Genomic DNA, 22,435 nt, shown 5'->3' with positions numbered 1-22,435 from the left:
TATTCACTTTGCCGAGAGGCTATGAGGGTGTGTCAATGGGTGATGTCAGCTCATCATTTTCTGATAGAAATGCTTATCCAGGAGATGTCAAATGTATTAGCAGGCAAGTTCGCTCCATAAGTGGTCCCTCAATTGAACAGTGGCAACACAGATTTTCAGCCACTGGGGACAAACTTGTTTCAGTCTGTTCACCTCATAACTAAACAACAAGTGCAGCAGTTACTGTACCTTGATCCTTCCACAGAAGACAGCCACTGAGGGATGCAATAGTTCACAGTTGGTCCTCTGGTCTCCTCTACACCATCCTGTATTACCACTGTTAACAAAATTCATTCAGAAAGACAGAATGTGCAAGACTGGAGTGTTCCTTATTGCTTCATTTTGGCTCTAGAACGTTTTGTTTCCCTTCCATTGGCCTCATTTGATACACCCTCCATGGGTGCTGGATTTGAATCCAAATTTTCGGAGTCACCAATCCAGATTGCCTCTACCAGATCTAGAATCCCTGAAGTTGACTGCATGGTTCCTCCAATTCTAACAATAGTCAGAGATGCCAGGCTATCTTCTTCAGTTGTCCACATTATTTCTGCCTCCCAGAAACAGTCTACCAAAAAGATACATCACAGCAAGAGGAAAAATTTCTATTGGGGTCTCATCAAAAGAGTTTGAGCTTTTCTCTGTGCCCCTACTGTCAGTCTGAGATTTTTTTTGTCAGAGCTTTTCACAAATGGTCCCGTTTCTTCACTATTACTGTGCAGATGGCCGCCATATCAAATTTTCACATAGGGCACAAGGATGCTTCCCTAGCCTCTCTTAAAGTCTCAAAAGCTTTCCTCAAAGTCACTTTCTTACTCAGAACTTCAGTCACAATCACATTCCCCCTATGGGATATCACTATTATGCTTTAAGCCTTGACCCAAACACCCTTTGAACCAGCAGCTTCAATTGACTTTAAGTTTCTTTCATGGAAGACTGTTTTTCTTGTTGCAATTATGTCTACTAGAGAAGTTTCTGAATTACAAGCACTATCTTGCAAATCGCCATATTTGTTTTTTCATAAAGACAAGAGTGATTTTGAGAACAAGTTCTTTTCTGCCAAAGGTGACATCTGAAACAATTCTGAATTGGTCAGTTGACTTGCTAGTCTTTTTTTCCTAGATTCACAAACAAAGGAGAATATATAATACACATGCTAGATGTTCATGGACAGCTCAGATTCTATTTGCATCGCACCTAAGATATCAGGAACTCAGATCAACTATTTGTATCATTTTCTAAAGGAAAATTGGGTAAAAGTGTATCTAAAGTCACACGTTCTAAATGGCTGTCAAAATACATTTCCTTTGTTTATAATAAACTGGACTTACCCTTACATGTAAAACCAAAAGCTCCATCTGCAAGACCAGTGGCTGTTTCTACAGCCTTCATGAAGAGAGTTCCCATTGATGACATTTGTGCAGGAGGAACATGGTTCATAATTTTGTATTTTATTACAAATTGGATATGCAGTTCAGATCACGTTCTTTTGGTTGCGCTGTTTTCAGGAATTTCCTTCCTTGATGCCAACTGGGTGTTCTTCATATTCAGAATCTGTCCCAAAGGTTGAATCTGACAAAAATAGACAACACTGGATATGAAAGTTATGCACTTGCCACAATGCTAGATTTGTGTTGTCTCATTTTCATCCAGTTCAATATCCTCCCTCCTTCCCCTTTCTAGTATTGTCTCTGACAGCCTCTAGTGACCAGACAAACCTCATGTGAGACCCTACCCATAAAAGTTTTCTTTCACCTTACTATATGTATTTCTTCCCTAACCTTGACACCTAGAAGTGTTTCAGTCATAGGATGTATATAATATTTAGGGATATGCCAGCAAACTGAATCATAGTACTTCAGTGGAGAGGAGAGAATTATGAGTGGGGATGAGTCAGAGCCTCGTATCCACAGCTTTAGGAAAAGGTGCTGAGGTCAGATCCAGATGAAAATGAGAAAACCTGGATCATTATGGAAAGTACATAACTATCATTTTTCTTCTCCTCAGGAAAATGATTCTGATTCTGAGGAGAGTATTTCTTCTGACTGTCCATTGGAAGAACTTTGTTTTTCTGAGATCATCCCTAGGATTAACCAATTGTGAGAACATAATGACATTCCAGTTTCTCACAAAATTACGACTTACAAATAGAATTTTTTCAACGTACTCCTTTTCTTTCAGCCTTGGAAGATGGTTTAATTACAATATGCAACATGTCAGACAACTAGCCGGCAGCTCATAAGAAGGCAGAAAGAGTGTGGAAAGTTCCTCAGTCTTACAAATTCTTATTTTCTAATCTTGGATCTGACTCTGCTATGATTTCTTTGACAGATCCTTCTGCAGCTAAGTATTTACCAAATGGTAATCCAGCTTCCCCTGACAAGGATGGAGAAGTTTTTTTATAGATTTGGGGAAAGTGTATTCTTCTGTCACTGTTATTTTTGGGATACTTAATTATTAAGCTCACATGTTAAAGTGTTTGCTTGGTTCTTTTGAAAATATGAGAAACATTATTGCCTCTTTTTCTGTTTCTGATGGCAAATCTTCTCTACATATTCTTAATTTCTTCTGTTTCTTAAGTAGCTAAACATTTTTAAGTGTACATATGACTCAGCTGATGCCTCTTCCACAGCAGCAGCTACTGGGTCTGTTATGAAAAAAGTGTGCATGGTTATTTTTATATGTGAACCATCTGCTACTGAGGTCTGGAAAAGTGTGATGAGTGAGAGAAACTGATTCAAGGGTTGACTCAGATGTTTCAGCTTTCCTTCTCTAAGTCTGGTAAAAGATTAATCCCTAACTTAAGATCTTTTTTATAAAACACTAAATAAGCAGAGTTAGAAAACTTCTGGCAAGCAGACATTCACAAATCAATGGCAAGGAGGCTCCAAAAAGAAGGGGAACTTTCCCGAAATTATGACAATACAACAAGTCTGAATGATTGTCTACAAATTGTAATGTCCACTCCTCTCTCCACCCTGGCAAGCCTTTAAGTCTTTCTCAGATCTGTCTCTCCATTTCTTTCTTTGGCAATAGATAATCTCAGACAAATGAGTTCTGAGAGTGATTCATCACAGGTATAGAGGGCAGTGGGAGTCCCTTTCTACTTTTCAGGGAATTCCTCCTAATACACCAGATCAAACTCCCTTTTTCTATCCTGTCATTCAGCATCTGCTCAGTAGTTGATGGAAGCTGTCCCTCCTTCTCTAATAGGGAAAGGTTTTTATTCAAGAATGTTTCTGGTAACAAAGAAAGAAGCCTTATGGAGACCAGTTTTAAGACCTTTCCTTTTTCAGTTAGTTCGTGAAAGTCCCAAAGTTCAAAATGCTATCCTTTCACAACCTGTTATTGCTTATTCCCACTTTCAGTTTTCTGATAACTCTGGATTTAAAGACTACTTATCATTATATTCTTACAGTTTCAAATTTCAAACATTTGTTATGGTTTTCTGCATCTGGATTACACTTTCATTTCTCTGTATAAACCTTTAGGGTATCCAGGGTTCCAAATGTGTTCAGAAAATGTCTAGGTCCAGTGATAGTCTATTACAGACTGCAGGGTATTCTTATTTTTCTTATTTAGACTATTTTCTTACCTTTGCAAATTCTTTTTCAAAGTGTCAGGAATCTCTCATTTGGGTAAGAGATCCCATTCATGTACTGGGTTGCCAGGAGAACATTCTAAACAGTTAACTCCATCCCACAGAATTGATACTCATTTCAGTTCAAAGAGCTTTCCATCCACAGGAAAAGGTAGATCTATACATATATCTATTCATTTTTTCCACTGATTTGAAGACTTCAGCAAGGGAATTTCTCAGGATAGTAGGATTCATGGCAACTATGATTCTCATGATTCTTCTAGCCAGACTCCACATGAGAAAGATTCAGTCGTACGTAAAATCTGTATGATCCTAACTTCAACATGCCCTGATATTACAAATTCAAGTTTTGAGATTTGTAAAAAAGGAACCACTTTGATGAAAAAAAAAACAGTTTTTAACTGAATCCAGATCTCCTCTTTTCCCTTGCAGCTCCTCTACAGTCTGCAACAACAAATGCTTCAGACTTTGTTTTGTGAGCTATCCATCTTCCACCCTTTCCATTGATATCCAGAGTCATTCTGACGATTCAAAAGATCTCTGCAAAGATCATTGTGGTGACTCCCATCTGGCCATGGCAACAGTGGATGCTTGTTATTCTTACTGCTGCAGGTAGCCTTTGGCTATTTGGGTTGTATCCTACCCTGGATACAACAACTAACCACTCCTCAAAAACCTCTAGCTCCCTCCCACACCTACACTTTGACTGCTGATTGGCTAACCCCTTGGAGGGAAATCAGCAGTCAGCACTTTGATTGCTGATTGGCTAACCTGTTGGAGAGAAATCAACAGTCAGATTATAGACAACTTCAGAATATTCTTACCCAAACAAAAATATAAAGTTTACTAGTCCTGAAATCCCAAAAATATATAAATATTCAGTGAGTTAGTGAATAAGTGTGTGAGAGAGTGTGTGTGTGTGTGTGTGTGTGTGTGTGTGTGTGTATGTACATGTGCATCCTTTGATGGGTTGTCATCCTGTTCAGATGAGTTTTTATGCTTTGCATCTACTGAGACACAGGATAGGCTTTTGCATCCTCACAGACCTGCACTTGATTAAGCAGGTAATCTGAGAATAAATGAATGAATTTTTAGATTTACAAAAAAGTAAATGTTAGTTTATGGTCGAAAATCTTAGCAATGTGCCTAAACCATATAGAAGCTGCCTGGTACAGATTGGTCTGATTTCATGACTTCAGTCACAAATTATTCAGTGAGAGGTTCAGTATTCTCAGCGGATTATAGAATATTCACACCTTACTATTTAGCCACAATTCTTTTATGTATTAGCAGTATACCGCAGTGGTTAAGGTAATGAGCTGCAAATCACTTGTTCTCTGCAGATATATATATATATGTCAGTATTCATAGAAAATTGTATACCAGCACAACTTGCCCTGTAATGATACATTTAGTTGTGTTGCTGTGACATTTAGTGATTCCTAGTAACCTGCTTTCCCAAAACATTTCCTGGAAATTTGCATGACTACGAATCACTCCGCTCAGCATCTGAAACTACTGCTAAACTGAGTGCCTGCAGTCCACATACAAGCAGTGACATCCCCAAAGATATATGCACATATACACGCGCAAACACACACACACACACACACACACACACACACACACACACACACACACACACACTCACACACTCACACACACAAGCACACGTGACACACATACAAGCACCTGCATACACTCACTTTCACAAACATCACAACGTGTTTATATTTTTAGAATGTGAAGGGTGAAGTAGTTCAAATTCATCCTACACAGATTCCCACCATCAAAATGCATATGTCTTCACAGTAAGTTTGGAATGCACACTGACACATATGGATCCCTGTCCTGTCAAGCACTTGCATTTTATGGTTGTCTGTGAATCCCATACTACACAAGTTGTCTAAGATGGCATTTTCAGTTTATTGTTTATAGGTTCATATTAGGCTAGCAGCCTTGTGTGCTATTTTAAGCCTAGACAGTTTCCCTCAAAGGTGAGAATCAAATCCTGTACCCTGTGTTTGTGAGGTGAATACCTTAACCATTATACCAGCCCCTGCCAAACCTAAAAAATGCCACACTGCATTGGCTGGGAATCGAACCCTGGCCTCCTGTGTGACAAGTGAGAATTCTACCACAGTGAGCCACCAATGCTTAGCACCAGGAATGTCATTTCTTTTGACCCCAACCACAGACTACTGCATTTGCGTGTGTGCTAAGAACATTACTACTTAAAAGTGCAGTGTGGCTCTTATAGGCAATGAGGGTGTCTTATGAATTGGAACAGTCTTGCAAAGAATGTGTAAGACTGCTTGCGCTCACAGGCTGATAATGAATATTGGCCATTATACAAACTTGGTAATTACAGAGCCAGCTTCTTTATATTTTGATAGTAAGATGTATAATTCAGTGTTTTTCTTTTAGTTTGCTGTACTACAGCTAGGTTTTTTGAGATGGATTAATACACAATAGCACATACCAATTTTCTTTTTTTTATACTAGGCTCTTGCAAAACAGGCACGATTAGACAATGAAGATGAAATTCGCAAACAGATAGAACTTCATGACAAGATAGCTGCTGAGCATGCAGAAGCAAAATATAGAAAACACTACAGAATCTGCCAGGAGATTCTAGATCAGATAACAGATCTGGCAACTAAAAGTGCAGAATATCGGGAGTTGACACACAAGTAAGTATATTCAGTGTTATGCATAACATACAAAATTAATGGGGGACAGATGCCCAAAAATAGGAACAGATTTTAAATACTGCACTTATAAACTTAGAAAGTTGCTCAAATAATGTCTTTATTTTGCTAGCACACATTTTGTGAAAGATATTAAGTCTGAAACTCAAACGTCTATCGCTATTTACTGACTTCAGTTCCTAATGGTTTGCCAGAAAACCACAAATTTTATGAAGAACAGACCAAAAATATGAGACACAAATCTGGACATTCTGCAGAAATCTGTACATTTCAGAGGTACGATACATAATCATGTCCATTGTTGTTTATTCTTTCCTATAGAACATGCTAATAATAATATAAGAAACCTGATATCTCGCATTTGGGATGTAACAAAACAGTGATTGGACTGAAACAAAGCAGTTCATGTACACTGCCATTTTACATCTGTTTTATCAGATTAGTGGTTTGAATTCCTTAATTACTTCATAAACTAAATTTTAATTAGTATGTATTATTATTTAAATTACATGTTCTTTATTTAATTTACTGTTTGAATTTTAAGCTAGTAGCCTTTGTAATTAATTGTGTACAGTTTAAAAAAAAAAAAAGAACCATAGCAAATACAGAGAAATGACTTACAGTCTGCACTGCAGTTCCTGAAGCAATGCTAATATGCTAATAATATAGGAAATCTGATATCTTGCATTTGGGATGTAACAAAACAGTGACTGAGCTGAAACAAAGCAATTCATGTACACTGCCATTTTAGATCTGTTTTATCAGATTAGCGGGTTTGAAATTCTTAATTACTTCATAAACTAATTTTTAATTAGTATGTATTATCATTTAAATTACATGTTCTTTACTTAATTTACTGTTTGAATTTTAAACTAGTAGCCATTGTAATTGATTATGTACAGTTAAAAAAAATAAAAAAGAGCCAAAGCAAATACAGAGAACTGACTTACAGTCTGCACTGCAGTTCCTGCAACACTGATTTATTTATTCATTTGTTTGTTTGTTTGTTTGTTTACTTACTTACTTATTAACTTATTTATTGCCAGTTGATAACCTGGCAGGTGGGCTGGTCAGAGGAGCAGCAAACAAAAACAAAAATTAACAAAACAAGTATGACAAAATAACAAACATTCATCAAAGTGATTCTGAGTAGTAGAAAAGCAGTATTGAATAGAAGTTTTCATGATTGCTATGTCTAAAACTAGTACTGTTTATACTTGTTTTGCATGCATTTAAAGCAGTGGCAATAATGTTAAGATTCAGTACAAAAGCTATTTACAACAGGACAGTACAGTATTCATGTTATGTACGGCAACATTTATAATTCGTGTTACAGATGATTATTTACATTGTTTACAAGTGTTTGCATTCTTCTGCTCTGTAGTTAATGTGGATGAATTGAGAAACTGCTTGCTGGATCTTTGCCCTTACTAGCTTGCCATGAATATACATTTTTTTAATGTGCTATTTCAGTTTGGCCTGGAATTGCAGTAGAGAATTTTGAGATCTTAGTTCTCTTGAGAAGTAATTCCAGGTAGCTGTGCCAATTTTTATAAAAAAGATCTTTCACTTGTAACTGATCTTGGCCTAATGAAAATCAGTCATTCTTCCTGGGGGTTTCCAAGTGGATAAGTTGGAACCTTAACTAATAGGAGGACAATAATTGAGTATAAGGATTTTAAATATGAAGGTACCCAGAATGAAAGAAGCTCTGATTTGTACTGGGAGCCAGTGGAATCCTTTAAGTAGATCATAGAGATATTATATCAAACTTCTGTTTAGTAGGCATTAAGCAGTATATTCTAGTTCATCCATTCATTCAATCTGAGTGTTGGGTGCTGAGTCTGTTGTCATTTCTGACCGGGCCATTAGCTAGTGCATCAGTGCTTCAAGTTCATTCAAAATATTCCCATAACCCACTGAGAATCTCTCCATTCAAATCTTGTTTGTTGCTATTGAAAATAGATCGATCTGTCGTTTACAGATAAGTACTCCCCTGTTGGTTACGCTTTAGATTTTCTAGATTCTTGCTCTAGTTTACACAGTTTTCTGTTGTACTGTTGGTTATCTCTCTGTCTCTGTAGCTAGTTCCTTACTTTCCTCTTGTGCCTCAGCTTACTTGCAACACTTGGGCACCTCTATTCATTAAAAAAGTAGGTTTTGTAGTATCACTTGAAATAATTATATCTTCCAAGTTCTTCTAATTGCTGTTTTAATTCTTAAAATGCATAAGACTTTCAAGAAGTGCAGCAAATGTGGTCATAAAATATTACTGCAAGATGCATATGAGTTATGTGTAGCTTGCTAAGGACCAGAGCATTTAAGAATTGTCTGCACTATATGTAAGGGTCTTAGAACTAGGTTGCTGGGAGACAGGAAAACTAAGTTAATTTTTAAAGGTCTGCTTTTACCAACATGCCTCTGAAAAGATGGAGAAAAGAAAAGAGAAGGAAAAAGAACAGGACATGAAAAAAACGTGATTTGATGACTCAGGAAGATCTTATTCCCTTAAGGGAATCATCTCATCTCCCATTTCAACTCCTAAGTGAAAGTCTCCAGTGTTGGAGACCATAGTAGTTAGGAACAAATCCACCTCCAAATGAGGCAGCAGATACGCTGCTGAATGGGAGTCATTTCCTTTTGTGACATTGAGACTTCCTCCCACAACTTCTTTAAGATTAGTGTGCTCCTTCAGAAGTACTTCACATGCAGAGTGAGAAATGATGATGAGGACCTTCTGGAGACACAAACAGAGCTGTGTATAATCCGATGCCCCTCTGTTTCCAGATTGGATTGGGTTGGGCCCTCCTCACCACTTTTAATTCTTCCTCAGTGCCAGTTTCTGCATTGGCAGCTTTGGAGTAGACCGACCAATTGGATCCTGTCAGATCAGCACTGATACATATGGCTACCTCAGAATTTGTACTATCACATCTCTTAGACATCTTTGACACTGAATGTATCTTGGACCTGGGAACTCAACATCAAGACTTTGGTTCTAAACAAGTTGTCTTCAAGGATGGTGCTGTTCTCAGTGTCAGAGATTTCAGTATCCAAGCAGTTGGTTGCAATCTCTGTCTCAAGGTCTTCCAGATCCACAACATTAGAGATTCCTTGCTCAGCACCACCTACCTCTTCATTGGTAGGGGAGAATCCATTTCTGAGACATGTGCCCTTGATGCTGATGGATTGCAGATCCGCCTTCAAGGCAGTGGAAAGGATGATAGCCCCCACGAGGCTATCTACAAGAATTCCATAAATACCAGCTCCACCTTGTGGTGCCATTCTATCAGCTCTTCAGTCCCTTAATCACTTTACCCAGGGACAGAGGAGAGATGCATCCCTTGGAGAATTGCAGCAAGTGCATATTGAAACTTCTGGGGACACTGACCAGTCACAACAACTGGTGATCCCTAGGAAGAGACTATAAAAGGAAACACATTGACTCTCTGTTGAAGTCTGTTATGTCTGACACTGACTTGGATGAGACAAAGGGCTTCCTCTAGTTCCCTTCTGAAGACATCACTTTTGACAAAGCCATAGAATTGATGAAATAGAAGGGCTCTTGGCCATCGCAACCACCTTGTCAGGATGAGGAAGTTCTCTTCAAAGCATACAGTTCTGCACCCTCTACGTCTTGGGTGGCTCCTCCTGTGGATTGTCTTGCAGACTTAGTTGCCAGGAGGATTTGGCACGAACCTGGCTCAGACAAAGCCATCCCCTGCAAGCTCAATAAGATTTTATGTCTACCTAAAGATACGCAGTTTTCATCAAAAGGTCCACTGGTGGATTTGATGATTGTCACAGTAGCCACAAGAAAGGAACTCGCAGATGAGTCAACAGCTGTCTGTCCTCAAATAAAGAACTCAGGACCATTGACAGAATGGGAAAGCACTCCTCAACTCTGTGACATTTACCCTGAGAGCATTAATCTACTTGATGAATATAAATCACTTCCAAAGCAACCTAGCCAAACAAGCTATGGATACTTTGGGTCAGCCTGTCACATAGGGCTTTATTAAATGTTTGCAGACCACCATACACACCATGCTTGATATTACTAAACTCTGCAGAAATCTGTATCACAATGCAACTGATGGGTTAGCTAGGGTGGCAGGCATTGGCATAACCCTCAGGTGTCATGCATGACTCCATTTGTGCAACTTTGTAGAGAACTGTAAGATGTCCTTTACCAAAGCATCCTTTGGCTGTATGCTTTTAGGTCATATGGTGAAGAAGTTGTTGATGAGGTGTGAACAGGTTGGGAAGATGTTGTCTGCTATGTGTGTCACATTTGAAAACCCACTGATAGCCTGTCCTTCAGCAGGAATTAGAAGGGTCCCAAATCTCTTTGGTTCAATAAATCCCAGCATCATCCCTTTGATTCATCCTTCAATAGTAGCATACACAGCAGAGGTAATCCCTTTAGTGGATGCTGGCCACAGGGTTGAAGGGGTCTGCAGAATCAGGGATAAAGTAAGCCCTTTTTCTGGGAGACAGTGTCACTACCCCTGAAGGCTTGCCTAACTGTCCATCTCTGGAGGCAGTGTGGGAGTCTTTATCTCTCTAACCCTGCTGCATGAATGGCCATCAAATAAGAAAAATGGGTGTGAACGATCATATCTAAATTTTAGATCTCAGCAGCCCAAGCCAATACATTCAGAATGGTCAAGGTATCAGAAATGTTTGCCATTCTTCAAGTCAAATGAGTGGATGTGCTTTATAGATCTTTAGGATGCCTGTTTCCACAGGATCATAAATAAGTCAAGAAGGTTTCTATACTTTCAGTTATGGTCCAGTCATTATCAGCTTAAGGCTTATTTATCCCTGTAGTCTATCCCTTGCTGTTCACCAAATGCATGGCAATAGTTGCATCCCAGTTATTACTCAAAGGGATATGATTTTTCCCATATCTGTATGTTTGCTGCACATTTATGGCTATAGACTGTAGTCAAGGGGATTGTTGGAACAAAGCTCAGTCCTGGGCTTTGCTATTGGTTGGATTGTTTGAAAACTGTTTTACTTAGCTGATATTTAAACACAATGTTTGCTGGAGTTTATGCTCAGTTTACCAGAGCTGCTCAGAGTTTGGTGTCTTAGCCAGAGATTTGAAATCAGTCTGAATGAAATCCTTCCCATTGTTCTCCTGCAAACTGCTTTTCCAGTCACTCTTCCCAGTCTCTAACCTCCACTGGCTGATTCTTATAGATATCACAAAATATTTTATTTGCTTATTAGTTATCCCTTTTTTAGCAGTAGATTTTGTCCTAGAGTCGATTAAAAAAATGCCAGACCAGGTATTTCACATAAGATTCCCCCATCACTTTCTCTTTGCCTACACTCCGATGTCAGTCCCACATAGGGAAGGCAGTCTCTGGCTTTGGCCTCATCCCACTCTATTACCTTTCCCCTCTCTAATTATTTGTTCCCAATACCTTGGTTCATTTGCCAGTTTTCTGCAGAAAAGTTCAACCCCCTCTTGCCTATTTTCTGAACCTCTGCTTGCAGTCATCCATATTGCAAAATCTCATTTCTCCATTCATGTATTGGCTTAGTTCTTAACATACTTTCTGCTACTTTATTAATATAATAGTGTGTATGGCTGCTATTGTTCTTCTTAAAAATCTACATCCCAAATCCTACTGTCTTTTTACTTCTTGAATTTCCTGTCTGCCTCATCATTATCCCTTTCCATTTTCAATTATAACCTTCTGCTTGTGTTATTTATATGAACCTTAATTGTGCAATTGTAAAATATCCCTTCAAATCAGGTAATCCTAAACCACCTTGTTCTATTGGAAAGATCAACTTACCCCACTAACTCTTGCCCTCTTCCCCTCTCAGATACATTTCTTCAAGTCTTATTTATTCATTTATTTATTTTATTCATTCATTTATTTATTTATATTTGTTCACCAGGGTAGTGCGCTGATCAATATTGAACAATTTCAGGCACAGCTCAGGTGAAATACAAAACATTTCACAAACAAAAAATATAGAAATGTATCACCAACAGAGTAGTTCAGACTAATTACACAGAAAAAAATGTGTATATACATTCTTGTGAACAAGCACAGTGCAATGTTACTGTTCACAACTTCTTTAGTTGATAAAAATATGCCTGACCAGTATATATAATTGAAGGGACTAAAACATTTTCACTGCTTGTATCTTATTATTCTTATCCTTAAACAAGAACTTCCAGTTTCTCAGTTTTTGTATTATCCTTTCTTTAGTTGTTTAGTCTCTTTCCACACAGTCTTAGCTGCAATAACGCAAGCCTTTTTAATCTATACTACTAAGCAATTCATTTTATTGTGTCCCCATAAATATGGATATTTATGAACCAATTTGTGTGTGAGTACACAATTTATGGCCATAGCCTTTGTATTGTCTTTGTTAATTTTATATCCTAAAAAGACATAAAACTGTCTCAGAATGTTCCATTACACTGAGATATCCTTTTCTTGATTTGTTAGGTACAAAATAATATAATCTGCAAATAACGCCTACTTTCTTGATTATCATGCCATTTATATCCTTGCATTTGAGTCCCTTATTTTCTTTGCCATTGGCTCTAATTGTAAAGCAAATAACAAAGAAGAAAGAGGATATTCCTGTGTGGCTCCTGTGTTCAGACACAACTTACCAAAAAAAGAGCCCTCCTACTTTAATTCCTGCCTCTGATCCTCCTAATTAACCTTATTGTTGCATCAAAGAATGCAAATGGTTCCATTGCTGTACTCATAAAATCCCAGCTTAGTTTGTCAAATGTTTTCTCTGCATCATGACCCACCAACAACAGTAGTATTTTCTCACATTCTGCTTCCCTCTGGATCATCATTTTTCTATTAATGTTGTCAAATGTTTGTCTCACTACCATAAAACCACATTGATCCATATCTATCAGTTTTGGCAACACTTGAGAAATTGTTTTAGCTAGTATAGATATAAACACTTTATAATCATGGTGTGAAATTAAAATGGGTGTGTACTTAGTTGAGTTTGATGGGTCTGCACTATGTGTAAGTAATGATGCCACCACTGCTTTCTGCCAAAATGTTGGTGCTTCTCATTTCAAAATACTATTAAATGAAATCTTCCAGATCTTTATCACTTTCTTCCCCCCTAACTTCCAAACGTCCACAGGAATGCCTTTTGTTCCTGGAGATTTTCCTGATTGATTATACACCAGTGTTTTTATTTCTTCCCATCTTATCTTAACTGTTAACTGTTGAGCCTCATGTAACGCTAAGCTTGGCAGAATAAAGGCTTCCGTAAATATTTCCATTTGTGCTCTTTCTTGCTTTCCACATTTTTCTGCTTTATACACATTTTTATAAAATTTCTAAAACATCTCTAAAATGTCTACAAGATCTAGGGTTATTTTTCTTGTTTAGGCTACCTAAGCTTGGCAACAACCCTTTTTACTTTCTGCTACCTGAAGTGTCATACTAAAAGTTTTTGTGCACTGGAGTTGTTATCAAAACATAGTTGCTTAACAGCAATCTTACTAAAATCATGCATATTATCCAGATACTCCCTTATTTTCTCTTTAGCAATCTGCATTTGCTCATCTTCTTGTTCTATGAAAGTCCCTTATTCTGCAGTACTTTGACCTTTGTCAGCCACTCTAAGTAATTCCGAAGTAATGGAAACCAGTTTTTGTAGTGCAAGCTGCACCAGCTATATCAAATCCTGAAAAACAGGCACTGCTGAGGTGCATGAAACAAAGAATACCACCAGCTTAACTGGAAAAACTTTAATTGACCACAAAAAGATAAAATAATACAAACATATACATAAAACGCTTAACATAGTCACTGTGTTTTTCTTCCTGAACATTGAGACTTCTGACCAATATACTCTTCAACAATCCATTTAAATATAATTTTCCATAAAAAGCTCAATTATGCCATAATTGAATATTTATAAATGTCCCTAATTTAAAAATGTTATAATACAAAAGAATGTCCTCCAGTTATACAATCCATTTCTACTAGGTTCTGATTTATCTACTTATCTTGATTTACTTGCATAAATTCCTATAAAAATCTTAAAAAATAATGGAAACATCATAGAATATCTAACAAAAGTGATAAATATTGAATCATATTACTCAGATATATCAATAAATAAATAAATACATCTCTCTCAATAAAAAAGGAATGAATGAACCAAGAAAGTCATTATAAATCCTTTGCTACCATCTAGTGGTCAATGTCTAAAACAATAGCCCCTTACTACCACAAATCTACAATTGTCTTTTTTCCTCTTCTCTTAGAGGAGGCCCTCTAGCAGTTATAGAATTATTCACATTTTCCTTTGTCCCTGCTATTCTGCTGAATATTCATCCTGAAATCCTTTCTTTGTCAAATTCACATTCTCATTTCTTTCCAAATTTGTCTTCAGCATTGCTATTTGCATTCTGCATTTCTTAATATAATTAATTACTCTTTCCTTTTTGTCTATGGCTCTAAGGCCATTTGCATTCCAAGATAATATGGATAGCTAGCCATTATGATAAATATTTTTTGTTCTCACCTATCATACATGACAGTTTTTTTTGAATGTGTATTTCCAACTTTGGTGTCACAGGTACACGTTAATATCCGGCAAGCTGATCTTTTATGCAGTTATTTTTTCTCATCTCCATTTAAACCTATGAAAATTTTTTAAGTCTTTTTGTTTTAATGAATAACCTCAAACAAAAATTAAATACATTTTCAAAATACTTCTATCCCATTTTAACTTAGACCAAACACACAAAACTATGTACATCCTCAAACAATGAAGTTTAACCCTCTAGATAGGAACAACTGCCCCAAATTGACAGTTGTATGCACGAGTATTACCCAACCTAAAATTAAAGTTACCCATGTTAAAGTGCATGCTACAACCTGTCTTCCCACTTACACTAATTGCTGTCTATTCTTTTTATCTGCATTCCTCTTCCAGATGTGAAAAACAGCATGTATGCTTTTAGAAAACATTAATTTTACCCCTCTGAAAAAATACACTGGATTTCTTTAAATAAAACTAAGCTGTACACTATTCTGTTAAGTGCAGTAAATTATTAAGGCTGCTAGGGATGCTTCCATCTTTTATGCACTTCCCATAATTTCAAATTGTATTTTTGAATGAATTGCTTGCCATTGTACCTTTACATTTTGTATTTCCCTCAACAAAGAATGTTCAGAACTCTACAGACAGCTTGTCTCCATGGAAAAGGACTCAGCAATAAATATTTGTAAATTTCTATCAGAAAAGAATGTACAGCTACCTTCAGCTGCAGACTTCTTAACTTCCAATGAACATTTGCTAATAGAACAAAACTATTATCTTTTTAATCTTTGCTTGCTTAAAAACACTTGTTTATAGCTTAAGCCAAAGGCATTCATGTAGGCATTCACCATTGTAAAAATAAGAGAAAATATGTTAATATTCATTGCAGTTATACACCCATCCTCCACCCCAGCAGCCTAGGATCACAGCATATTAATATTAAACTTGCTTTTGTCATCCCCTTCTTCTCTTATATACTGTAAAGATTGTATTTCTTACAACTAAAAATTACTTGTTTACTTTAGCATCTTTAACACTTATTATAGTCACTGAAAAAACTCCGCAACATTTAAAACATGATTGACTTCACACTACACAAAACTGCTTTATTATATATAACATGCAGTTTATATCATGAAATATTTTATACAAATACTAATAAGAATAACATTTGTTATAATTGCAGCTTTTTTTCCCATTGTATTATCCATTTAAACATTTAAACATTATACTATAAAGTGAGGTATATTCTTTACAGTCTGTCCACAGATTTAACAAAGTAAACAAAAATCCAGTGTTTTTCAGCCACTTTTTTTTGCAAAGCCATATTTCAAAAATGTCATTAATGCTTTATAGTCTCCCATTTGCTCACTGATTTCAGTGATGCTGGTCTTTTTCTGTTCTCCTAGGTATACAGAGATTTATTTCAGTGTTTGGGCCCTTAGGCCTTAAAGAACACAGTCTCATTAAAATAATTGCAAACAGATTATCTCCCATCCAATGACAAATTTGCTTTTTTAAACAGTCAATATTAGGTGACAGTCTAATATCAGTTGGTATATGATTTCAAATTCTAGAAATCATCTGAGTTATATCATTCCATCTTAATTGTGTTTTACTATAAAAAGTATTAAAATTGATATTGGTGTCTTCTCATGTTGATAGAGAGGTTGATATTATATATAAGATGTAACAAGTCATCCCTAAAACAATTATATGCAGTTATAGCTTTTCATCTTGTAAGCCTGTAATGAAGTATAAATAAATTTTGATTTTGCATCTATCAGAATAGAATAAACGATGAACTGAGGACATATGTTTAGAAAATTTTCATTGAACAGACTCCAGTACCACTAATTGGTGCCTATTATATTGGCAAAAAAATTCTGTTATATTCTAAAAGAGGTCAGAATACATCTTATATAAATTGGCCAGTCTTTCTCCATCTTGTATAAATAAGGATCTAGATATATATATTTATATATTGGACGGCGCAGTGGTAGCATTGTTGCCTCACAGCAAGAGGTTATTTGGTTTGATTCTCAGCTGGGGTGCCTTCTGTGCGGAGTCTGCATGTCCTCCCTGCATTTGTGTGAGTTTCCTCCGGGTGCTCCGGTTTCCTCCCATGTTACAAAGACATGCATCTGGAGCATTTCTCCCCAGGCCACCACTGAAAATTGTCTCATTCCAAGTTGGACTTTCCCGGTTAACAAATGTTAAATAAGTAAATAAATAAAATATCCCATTAATAATAATTCACATTTTTATAATAGTTCCATGACATAAAAGGAAAACCATCAGACAATATGTATATGCCCAGATTTGTATAGCAATTAGTTTCAGTTTAGATAAAAGTATATTACTTAAAAACTAAATTTGGTGTTATTCCAAGATTGCCAGAATACACTATTTTACACTTGTCAGGGCTGAATTTCAGTCCTGCATTATATAGAAGAAAATTGTCTCAAAAATTCAGATATAGATGTTAAGGTCCCATCCTTATCAATTATAAATCCAAACTTAGCTTTAGCTTGCCAACACTGATTATTTTTAGGATTAGATGAAAGTACTAAATTAAAAAAATAAGGGCCAAGCACACAGCTCAGTGGTACTCTAGGCAATACAGGGAGAAAAATGGAGTGGCAGCCTTTGACTGCTACACATAGGGAATGATCAGACAATGAAAGAATAATCCTGTTGATTAAAAAGGGATTATAATTATAATAACACTGAGTATTAATGAATACTCAAGAGCACATGTTACTTGACCATAGAACTCTATTAAATTTGTGAGTGTTGATCTATCCCGAACAAAACCCATATTGATATGTCAGTACATCTGTTATGATTCATTGAGTCAAAAAGTAGATTTTGCAGAACTCTTTCAGAATGTACTTACATAAAATAGATGTAAGACTTATGGGTCTGTAATTCTGCATGTCCTTTTGTCCATCTTTTTATAATTAGGTGAAATCATTTTTTTTTTTCCAGATGGGGGTACTATACTATTACATAGCAAAGTATTAAAGGACTTATGCAACACTGGCAAAAAAAGTTCTTCTAAAGCCATGAATCATCATCATCATCAGAATAAAATCTGGACCCGTAGAGGTTTTATTTCCTAAAGTTTTAATATTTTAGAAATCAATTCATTGCTTAGTGTAGGACAATTCTTATTATTTGTAGAAACCCAGTCCAAAATAGCCATTATACACCTAGAATGTGATAATTAAAAAAAATTATTAAACTGATCAACAATTTTATAAGTATCAGTTGTCAGTTCCCCTTCTACAACAGTTGATGAAATAGAATCAATACTCATTGTAACATAATTAATATTTTTATAAAACTGAATTTTTAAGCCTGCTGAAGGTGATAAATGTTTTTTATACTCAAGCTTTTTACTATTTAATAAATCCATGTTTTTTTAGTAATAACATTTAATCTGGATTTAATATATGAATTAATTTTCCCTTAATTTGTAAAGTAGTCTTTTCTTTCTTTTATTTATTTGATGCAGCTCAGTGTCCCACCAGTAAGGAAATTTGCGGGTTTTATACACCTTATTGCAAATTAGTAAATCCATAGCGTTACTCAGAATAGATTATAGGATGGAATAACCTCCATCTTTATCAGTACTTGATAACAGTGACAGTCATTTATGTTTATAGAATTATTTGTATACATCAAGTCAAAATTATGATACTGATATTTCCTAATAACTCTTGATTGTAAAATAGGACCAAACAAAATACTAGTTGTAATTGAACACTGGTTAGAATTGTATAATGGTGGACCCACAATAATTTTTTCAGCTTGTGATGTTTGGTTTATCACAAAGAGAATTAGTATTTGAATACCTCTAGTAGGAGTACAAATTAATGGAGTCATATCAAATTGAAGTAAATTGTACAGAAAATCAGTTTTGGATTTTCCTGCTTGATGAATAATCGAACCAGTTTATATTTGAATGATTCAAATCACCAAGTAAAACAACAAAGCTATGTCCAAACTGTAATTGCAAATATTTAATACATTATTTGTGAGTGTTACAGTCCATTGAAGGTTTTCTGTAAGAACAGATTAATCTTAAAAGTATTTGATCCAGAAAAGGAATGTGCATCAATTGAAATAGTCTGTAAAGTCAGTGTTACATTCATTAAGTGTGCAAACTAAACTGTCATTTAAAAAAATTACAACTCTGCCTCCATGTATATATGTCCTAAGACATTCAATCATCTCATATCCAGGAAGAATAAATTAGTTGTATCCCATGCTTCAGTTATTGCTATTAAATCCAACTTCTCTTGTTGTGAAACATAAAGTAACTGATTATATTTATTTGCTAACCATCTTGCAGTACAATAACATAGCTTTAGAATGTTAGAGGGACTTTGATAGTCTGAGACCCTTGATCTATGATAAGTGGTATTACTAAAAAAAAATAAAAAAAAAAATAACCAACTAACTATAGATAATGTAGGTCTTAGCTGCTTTCTCATGGCCAGGTTTCATGCAAAAACTCAATGAGCCCTTTCAGTTATCAAATCCTTGATAAATTAAATTAAATTAAAATAAATTAAATTAAAAGGAACTACTGGCTTTATACAGTGCCAGGATTGTAGACAGAAGATGTCCAATTTTGACGGGCATTCTTCCTGTGTGTATTATTTAGGCCTGACTCATCTTCACCAAGGCTGTACTATTTGCCAGGCATTCAGTAACTGGGCCTTAGTTGAAAGGAAGCATTAATTTTGAAAGGTCGAATAAGTCCTGTTTTGAGGAGGCTCTATCCAAGCCTGACATGCCCCCCTCTAAATCTGATCTTGGTCTTAAGAAAAGTCACCGGTGCTAATGTCTCCTATGGCTCTGGCAGGAAAAAAGCATAAGTCTTCCATTCCCACTACTTCAGCGGAACTGAAGGCTAAAGTCAGGAAACCTTGGCACTGTCTACATTGGTACCTCAGACCTCGGTGCCAGTCACATCAATACCGACATCTTCAGCTTTCCTTTCGGTACCGACTCCACCTACTATGCTTCCACAAATATTGCAAACTCCATTGGTGCTGAAAACAGACATAGTTACCACACTCAGGACAAGGTATTCACCCTCTATTGACCCCTTTGTGGGACAGCTACTGAGTCCTTTTCTTGACAGACCAGGACCCCCCTCAGGCTTTTCTGTCCATTCTTCCAGGAGTCTAACAGAAGTTGATGTCTTGAGGTTGGTGGATAAGCTCCTAGTGGCCAGGGGTCTTTCTGTCTCTTCCCAGACCCCTCTCCCTTTTGGAGTTGGGGAGTTTTCTCCCAGAACTCTACCAAATCTTTCTCCTCTAACCTCCTCTGAAGGCTTAGAGGTTACAACTCCAATCCCTCCAGTTCCAGCTGCTCTGGTGCTGACAGCTTTTTCCCCTTTGGTTTCAGGATCTGCCTTGACTTCCTCAGTTCCTTCAGAACTAACAGTCTCCTGGGGCCGTAGCTCTGCTGTCTGGTCTGAGGGTTTTGGATTGACTCCAGTTTGTTTATTCACAGTCATCCTTGGCTCTCAGAATCTAGGCTGATGTGGGCTCAACCTTGACTCCTACTTCAGGGTCAGGTCTCTTGAAGCAGGGTGTGACCTCGGTTGCGAGGGTTATCCATCTTGGTTCTGAGGTCCCATTCCTCTTCGAGTGAGCCTGCCTTCCAGGTAATGGAGAGGGCATTGGCCTTTGCAGGCTTTCAGCTGGCCCCTTCCATATCGGAGTTTTATCCCAGGACTCCTTCTTGCCCAGAGCTGCCACCAGCCTCCATGTCCTGACAGCGAGCACCTAAGCTGCAAGATACCCCTGCACAGGGTCTCCTCTTCTTCCTAGATTCCCACTAAGGTGCCTCCCCAAAAAAAAGATGTGTAAGAGGGAACAGTTAGATTCTCCTTGAGAAATCTGTTACAGAAGACACAGACTTCACTGATGGAGAGGGTTTCCCTTGGTCACCCCCAGAAGACGCCTCCCTCGGAGACATTCTAGAGATTCAGAAACAGAGGGGTAACTGGAAGCCCAGAGACCCTACCTCTGAGGAGTCAGTGTACTTGCAGACTTTTGGTGCTTGCCCATCTACTTCATGGGTGACCCCGTCCACTAATGATCTTATTAACTTGATTGCAGAGCGGACTTGGAAGGATCCTGACTCAGTAGAACCAATTCCCCAGAGACTGAACAAAATGCTTTCAGCTCCAGAAGACCACCAGCATTTGGTTAAGGGGTTAGCAGTAGATGCTATGGTTGTGGTGGCAGCCACCAAAAAGGAACTAGTTGAAGAGAGTTCCATTGTTCATCCCACTACTCGAGAGTCCAGAGCATTTGACAGATTGGGAAAGCAGGTGTACTCATCACTGACCTTCTCTTTAAGATCTTTGAATTTTATAGCACATTTAGGCTCCAGAGGGATCTGATCAAGGAGTTATCAGATAAGCCTAGCAGGAGCTGTGTCTGATAAGGATAAAGTGGCCTCCCAGCTAGCCATCCTGGAGTCTATTTACAACTCTTTCGTGAGGCTCATTGCACATGCAACCAAAGGGATGATGAGGGCAGCATGTTCGGATGCTGCCATAAGGTGTCACACCTGGATGGACTTGTGTGAGTTTGTGGAGCCATTTAAGTCTTCCTTCATCAATGCTCCTTTTGATGGATTTTCCTTATTAAGTGCCAAAGTCAAAGAAACCCTAGCCAGGTGTAAGAAAGATGGAAAGACCCTAACTACAGTGGGCATACATTTTGCTGCTCCCCAGTGATCTTACTCAAGAAATCAGAGGAGTGGAAAGATGTGATTCAAAAAATCCCAAGGGCCTTTTCAGGACATACATGGTGGTTGCTCCCTTAGGGGCAGAGGGGGGGGGCTCTAATGGAAGATGCCAACCCCATGGCAGAGGTTGCCTGCAAAAATCAGAGTTCCAGAGATTCTTTTTCTTGGCAGTCCTACCAGCACTCCTGAAAAGGATCCCAATTGCTTACTTCTGGAATCAATCAAGGAATGATTTTCTCTGCACTAAAGAGCCTGGTGGTAAATAACGTTGGATACTTGGGTGTAGAGGATCATTGCCAGAGGTTACCATATTCCCTTCACTCTTTTTCCAAGATCAAAAATGAAGACTCCTTGATGTTCCACCCAATCAGAGGGATCAAGTAATTTTAGTGATTCAAAAGCTGTTAGAAAAAAAGAGCCATCCAGGAAGTCCCACCAAACCAGATAGTATCTGGATATTACTCAAGGTTTTTTTTGGTGCCAAAAAAGACAGGGGACTTCAGACCAATTTTAGATCTGAGCCTTCTGTACAAATTTGTTCATCAAGCAAATTCTGGATATTCACAGTTCAGTCTATCCTTTCCTTTTTAGAGGAAAACAATTGGATGTGCTCTGTAGATCTTCAGGACATGTATTACCACATAAAAATGGACAAATGCTCCAGAAGGTTCCTCTGCTTTCAGCTAGAAGCCAGTCATTTTCAGTTCAGAGTGCCACCCTTTGGCCTCACCACAGCACCCAG

At 37.3% G+C, this 22,435-nt stretch overlaps 1 protein-coding gene across 1 annotated transcript in view; it reads left to right on the top strand.

Moving 5' to 3' along the window:
* SPEF2 (sperm flagellar 2) overlaps window positions 1–22,435 on the top strand; it is a 2,540,087-nt gene that overhangs the window by 321,874 nt on the left and 2,195,778 nt on the right. Inside the window, exon 4 of the mRNA XM_044069998.1 lies at window positions 6,143–6,330. Coding sequence (XP_043925933.1) covers window positions 6,143–6,330 — 188 coding nt within the window. The remainder of the gene's footprint in view (window positions 1–6,142; window positions 6,331–22,435) is intronic.

The sequence above is a fragment of the Protopterus annectens genome, chromosome 1.part0 (genome assembly GCF_019279795.1).
Source record: "Protopterus annectens isolate FY-2018-M chromosome 1.part0, PAN1.0, whole genome shotgun sequence".
Classification (NCBI taxonomy): domain Eukaryota; kingdom Metazoa; phylum Chordata; order Ceratodontiformes; family Protopteridae; genus Protopterus; species Protopterus annectens.
The sequence above is the reverse complement of the archived record's forward strand: the minus strand, read 5'-3'. Positions and strand labels throughout refer to the sequence as shown.